Source organism: Oncorhynchus keta, chromosome 28 (assembly GCF_023373465.1).
Source record: "Oncorhynchus keta strain PuntledgeMale-10-30-2019 chromosome 28, Oket_V2, whole genome shotgun sequence".
NCBI lineage: Eukaryota > Metazoa > Chordata > Actinopteri > Salmoniformes > Salmonidae > Oncorhynchus > Oncorhynchus keta.
In genome coordinates, this window is record NC_068448.1 from 60508253 (window position 1) to 60514931 (window position 6679).

Below are 6679 nucleotides of genomic sequence, written 5' to 3' on the forward strand. Positions count from 1 at the left end.
TTAATGACAGACCACTGTTCGCTTATGTAACTCCGTTCTATGAAAGTAAAATATCAAAGTACTCTCCTATTGATCCCTGGAAATGATCGATAGTCGGCCATTGCATCCAAGTGTCTGTTACTCAGCATGCTAGTCTTCTGGAATGGGGGATCATGACACTGAGACTGATTGCTAGGACACTGGACCTGTGTGTGTGTGTGTGTGTGTGTGTGTGTGTGTGTGTGTGTGTGTGTGTGTGTGTGTGTGTGTGTGTGTGTGTGTGTGTGTGTGTGTGTGTGTGTGTGTGTGTGTGTGTGTGTGTGTGTGTGTGTGTGTCTGTGTGTCTGTGTGTGTGTGGCTAGTGCTAAGGCAGGTGACAGGTCTGGTCATGCTGGTAGCAGTCAGGCTACTCCTAGGGGACTGTAGACTGACAGCAGCTGCCCAAAAAGAAGCACCACATCCTGTTTTCTAGTACAAAGAGCCTGCTCACTCTTGCTACCTTTCTCTCTCTCTCTCTCTCTCTCTCTCTCTCTCTCTCTCTCTCTCTCTCTCTCTCTCTCTCTGTCTGTCTGTCTCATTCTCTCTCTGTCTGTCTCTCCCTCCCTGTTTTTATATTCTGAAACTCAGAAGTCAGAACCTTCACACCTGCCTCTCTTTCTCTCAAAACACACATGCCAAACAGAAAACACATACACAGTGACATCTAAATACAGGCATGTGCTGTACATGGTCATCACCACAACTCCAGCAGACTGTACATACACACAAACCAGATATACTCACACACTCAGTCCTCTTCATCCTTCTTGCTGTCTGTCTCAGCATGATGTAACGAGTCATTCACAAACAACTTCTTGAGCATGAAAAGAAGAAGAGAATAAAGATCATCTTTGGGCAGGTAGGTTATTGATTTTTCCAAAGTGATTTGGTTTTCTCTAGCTGTACTCATGGTTGACCAACCATCAGCTCCCTTGCTTTTCTCTCCCATCTCCCTGCTTTAACATCTCTGAAATTTTCCAACGTGTTTCAGGCCCAGTGAACACAATGCCTTCCCTCCTGGCTGTCCATCAGACTCACCAATCAGACTCCAGTGAGCCCGTGGTTTAGATCAGCAAACAGCGATAGAAAACTTTAATTAAAGGAGATCAGGTGCTCACATCTGAGCAAACGTGTTTTTTTTTATCCTCCAATAATTTGAGATTGGGAAATTACATGATATAACAAGGGTGATTTTATGCAAACACGTGTGTTATCTTAGTGTGGGTGTCTGAGAGAGAGAGTGAGCAGGAAGAAAGCAAGATAGACAACACTGCTACCCATGATAGGAACTGTACAAGGTGACTTCATCACAAACAAGAGAAGCAGCACATGCAGGCAAACTGAAGGTGACGAAAAAAGTAGAGCTTGTCAGACTAAAAGCTGCTTTGTAGCTACTCCTCTGTCTCTAGAGAGACAGGCGATGATGATGTGTTGTCATTTAGTTAAGGTTAAAGGGAATTCATGTCATCCATCATATTGGGGGATGTGGTGAGGTTCTGATTGGCCCTGGCATGGGACCAGCCAGGCTACCTGTGTATGTGTGTGTGCGGGTGGGGGGCTACCTGCAACTGTGAGGGGAGGGGAGGCCAGATAGACACACTGGTTACGTCCCCCTGCTCAGACGTTGCATGTTTCAACCAATGATTGCATGCCACATCATCAACTGTACCGTCGGGTACCAGATTGCTATAACATATGATGTGGTTAGCTGATATGTAAAATAAATTCACATTTTTCATCGCATTGTCGTAAGTATTAATTTGAAAGGAATCCTGGAAAACCCAACAACCTGGCAGCTCTCTCCTCTTCATCTTAGTGAAATGGAATAGGATATCTGGAAGGACCTGGGAAAGTCACAGAGGATTCACTGGAAGAGGAGAACAGTGCCATAAACATGTGTTCTACCTGCCATCATTTTCGGGGTGGAGAGCTTAGAACTATTTGTGGACATGCTTTAGCCTATAATTGGCCTTCCCCACAGCAAAGCATGTCCTGATGGAGCACATGTGGGCCTATGATGCCCACTGCATCGTAATTTCACAAAATGTGTATTGTTTTCCTTTTATAAGGCTCCATAATGCCTTGTTCAAAATACCTGGGAACTCGGAACTCGAACTTGCACAGTGCATTTAAGAAAATTGGGAACATGGGGAAAAAACAAGCTCAAACTGGGAAAAATCATTTTGAAAGGTCCGCCAACTTGGAATTCCAACTTGGGAGCATGGGCCTCTTTGGGAGCATGGGTCTCTCCGACTTTCCGACTTCAAGACCACTGACGTCATTATTTAACCTCTTATTTTTCCAAGTTCGCAGTTTTCTTGAAAGCACCATAAGATATAAGATGATGAGGAGTGAGGGAAATGGGGATGATAGTTTTCTTTAATGCTGCATTTGATATGGATGGTTGTGGTTGTGCACATTCAGTAGTTACATATTTTTCATGATCAAACAGCTTTGTCACTATTTTTCAAGATGATATTTGATGTCCTGCTACTCATGTCATCCACTGATCAATCGATGAATGATGCCGCGTTCAAATCAACTGGGACATCGGAAAAATACGACCGCCCAATCATGACGTCAGTGATCCTCAGGTCGGAAAGTTGGAGCTCTAGAAAGATGCCCGAGTTGAAATTCTGAGTAGGAGGACCGTTTCCCAGTCGGAGCCAGTTGTTTTGAACGCATTGAAGTCAGAGTTTCCGAGTTCTGAGCTCACAGATGGTTTGAACGCGGCATCAAACAACGCATTGCGACCACTGTCATTTGATGGTTCGCTCTTTACTTCTGGGAAATGTAGTTCTTTAAAAACAAATAGCTAGCAAATCTACGAATTCGACTGCTTCTAAAACGACAGAGACCAAGGTGCAACCCGTTTCATCTTTCCGGAAGTATAATGCACTGACGTTCCAACGTGATAACAAGAATCTGAGGGCAAGCGAAATGTCCCACTTCACAAAGAAAAGGAAATTAGACAAAAATGTGCAGGATAACCTGTACTTTGACAGCTATTCTGATGTTACCATTCACGAAGAAATGATTGCAGACACTGTCCGGACGAACACGTACAGGACAGGGATACTGAGGAACAGCAGTTTGATCCAGGGGAAAGTAGTGTTGGATGTCGGGGCAGGAACCGGTGTTCTAAGCATATTTTGCGCCCAAGCCGGGGCCAGGAAAGTTTACGCGGTGGAGGCTAGTTCAATCGCTGATCAAGCTGTTAAAATCGTTAAACACAACAAGATGGAAGACATAATCGATGTGATTAAAGGGACTCTGGAGACAATCGATTTGCCGGAGCAGGTGGACGTGATAGTAAGCGAGTGGATGGGGTACGCGCTGCTTCACGAATCTATGCTGAATTCTGTCCTCTTCGCCCGCGACAAATGGCTGAAAGCCGGCGGCCTTATTTTGCCTTCCAAGGCCGAACTGTACATTGCACCCATCAATGACTTCGTGGTGGAGGACCGGCTAAGTTTCTGGTCAACTGTGAAGGACCAGTACGACGTGGACATGTCGTGCATGTCTGACTTCGCCAGGAAATGCATCATGAGTAATGACATCACCGTGAACTTGGTGACGGTAGAGGACGTGCTCTCCCACCCCTCCAAGTTCGCCGAGTTGGATCTGTACTCGGTTACCACGGAGCAGCTGAAATCCGTGAAGGGGGCATTCAAGTGCGAGTGTTTCGGTTCGTCTGCCGTGAACGCTCTCTGCGTGTGGTTCACGGTGACCTTTCCCGGTGGCGAGGAGAAGCCCCTGGTTCTCTCCACATCTCCGTTCAAACCGGAGACGCACTGGAAGCAGGCAGTATTGTATCTGGATGAACCAGTCGATGTGAGACAAGACACCACAGTGGTGGGCGAGGTCAACATGTCTCCCTCAGAGGACAGTTCCAGACATATATGCATCCATGTGGACTACACTATAGGAGAACTCAAAAAACAGTCCAAGACCTTTTCCATCCCTGATGGTTATTCAGGAGAGGCTCAACAATAATGTTTAGACTTAATCTTTGACAGTTTAAGCAGTGTCAACCTTACATTAACCTGGCTTAGCAGCAGAGGGACACTTGGCAATTAATTGTTGGCCAAGGCCTAAGTTGTAATGATGGAAAGAGTCCCACTATTGTTGTGTAGTTTATGCTACAGAGTTTCCTGATGACTTTGAACTTGTGAAGGAGAGCCAAAGTATTGTGATAATTGATCTGAATTAAATACTCAAGTGGATGGAATGAAATAAATACATTTAACAAATAAGCTCTCAATTGAAATGGTATGCAACTCACTTTCTCATATTTATATGGGGAAAAAACATTTTTTTGCTTACACTATGAGTGGGTCTTACAGTAGAAGCAAGGTAACAAGGTCAGGGCAATATACAGTGGGGAGAACAAGTATTTGATACACTGCCGACTTTGCTGGTTTTCCTACTTATAAAGCATGTAGAGGTCTGTAATTTTTATCATAGGTACACTTCAACTGTGAGAGACGGAATCTAAAACAAAAATCCAGAAAATCACAGTGTATGATTTTTAAGTAATTCATTAGCATTTTATTGCATGCCATAAGTATTTGATACATCAGAAAAGCAGAACTTAATATTTGGTACAGAAACCTTTGTTTGCAATTACAGAGATCATACGTTTCCTGTAGTCCTTGACCAGGTTTGCACACAATGCAGCAGGGATTTTGGCCCACTCCTCCATACAGACCTTCTCCAGGTCCTTCAGGTTTCGGGGCTGTCGCTGGGCAATACGGACTTTCAGCTCCCTCCAAAGATGTTCTATTGGGTTCAGGTCTGGAGACTGGCTAGGCCACTCCAGGACCTTAAGATGCTTCTTACGGAGCCACTCCTTAGTTGCCCTGGTTGTGTGTTTCGGGTCGTTGTCATGCTGGAAGACCCAGCCACGACCCATCTTCAATGCTCTTACTGAGGGAAGGTTGTTGGCCAAGATCTCGTGATACATGGCCCCATCCATCCTCCCTTCAATACGGTGCAGTCGTCCTGTCCCCTTTGCAGGAAAGCATCCCCAAAGAATGATATTTCCACCTCCATGCTTTGCGGTTGGGATGGTGTTCTTGGGGTTGTACTCGTCCTTCTTCCTCCAAACATGACGAGTGGAGTTTAGACCAAAAAGCTCATCAGACCACATGACCTTCTCCCATTCCTCCTCTGGATCATCCAGATGGTCATGGGCAAACTTCAGACATGCCTGGACATGCGCTGGCTTGAGCAGGGGGACCTTGCGTGCGCTGCAGGATTTTAATCCATGACGGTGTAGTGTGATACTAATGGTTTTCTTTGAGACTGTGGTCCCAGCTCTCTTCAGGTCAATCACCAGATCCTTCCGTGTAGTTCTGGGTTGATCCCTCACCTTCCTCATGATCATTGATGCCCCACGAGGTGAGATCTTGCATGGAGCCCCAGACCGAGGGTGATTGACCGTCATCTTGAACTTCTAACATTTTCTAATAATTGCGTCAACAGTTGTTGCCTTCTCACCAAGCTGCTTGCCTATTGTTCTGTAGCCCATCCCAGCCTTGTGCAGGTCTACAATTTTATCCCTTATGTCCTTACACAGCTCTCTGGTCTTGGCAATTGTGGAGAGGTCGGAGTCTGTTTGATTGAGTGTGTGGACAGGTGTCTTTTATACAGGTAACGAGTTCAAACAGGTGCAGTTAATACAGGTAATGAGAGGAGAACAGGAGGGCTTCTTAAAGAAAAACTAACAGGTCTGTGAGAGCCGGAATTCTTACTGGTTGGTAGGTACTCAAATCAAATACTTATGTCATGCAATAAAATGCAAATTAATTACTTAAAAATCATACAATGTGATTTTCTGGATTTTTGTTTTAGATTCCGTCTCTCACAGTTGAAGTGTACATATGATAAAAATTACAGACCTCTACATGCTTTGTAAGTAGGAAAACCTGCAAAACCGGCAGTGTATCAAATACTTGTTCTCCCCACTGTATATTTTTATAAGTTAAGGGCTATTTACAGGCCTTTGTGTCTGTTAGTGACATCAGCAGTTGGCACAATAGGCCTGTCAAAAATCATAATCTGTGAATCCACCATTGGCTCACTGACAAAGATAATCAATATTGATTTCTTGTCTGTTCACTCCATGTACTGTATAGATAGTAATATATAATATATGATATATGCCATTTAGCAGACGCTTTTATCCAAAGCGACTTACAGTCATGTGTGCATACATTCTACATATGGGTGGTCCTGGGAAATGAACCTACTACCCTGGTGTTACAAGCGCCATGCTCTACCAACTGAGCTACAGAAGGATAGGCTAGATACCAGACCGATTAACTGTTTGTGTTTAAAAATATATATATCTACAGGTCACTGGCCCTAGTCTATTTTATTGTGTACACATTTCCATAGGCTTGAACCCATTGAACTGAATCTGATGTCATATTTTACCTGATTGTTATTGAAATGGTTGTCCATAACTAGTTTAATAGATTCACCCTCTCATTCACTGAAGGCTACTTTGAAAAACTCTCTAGGCCTCCCTGATGTATATTACCATAACAAGACTGCTATGCAGCTCAGGTGAGGACAAATGTCTAGCATTCTCTGGCATTTACGTTTTCATTCCAGTCGGACTGGAGGTGATCATGTCTGATAGAATAATGTACAT

At 44.3% G+C, this 6679-nt stretch overlaps 1 protein-coding gene across 1 annotated transcript; it reads left to right on the forward strand.

The window, feature by feature from the left end:
* The first annotated feature begins 2892 nt into the window (after positions 1–2892).
* Positions 2893–4289, forward strand: prmt6 (protein arginine methyltransferase 6). Its single transcript, XM_035741715.2, has one exon. The coding sequence runs from the start codon at positions 2959–2961 to the stop codon at positions 4012–4014; it is 1056 nt and encodes a 351-aa protein (XP_035597608.1). The 5' UTR covers positions 2893–2958; the 3' UTR covers positions 4015–4289.
* Positions 4290–6679: the final 2390 nt, after the last annotated feature.

Bases quoted from the DNA above. Each gene is read 5' to 3' on its own strand.
- prmt6 (XM_035741715.2), top strand. From the start codon at position 2,959: ATGTCCCACTTCACAAAGAAAAGGAAATTAGACAAAAATGTGCAGGAT.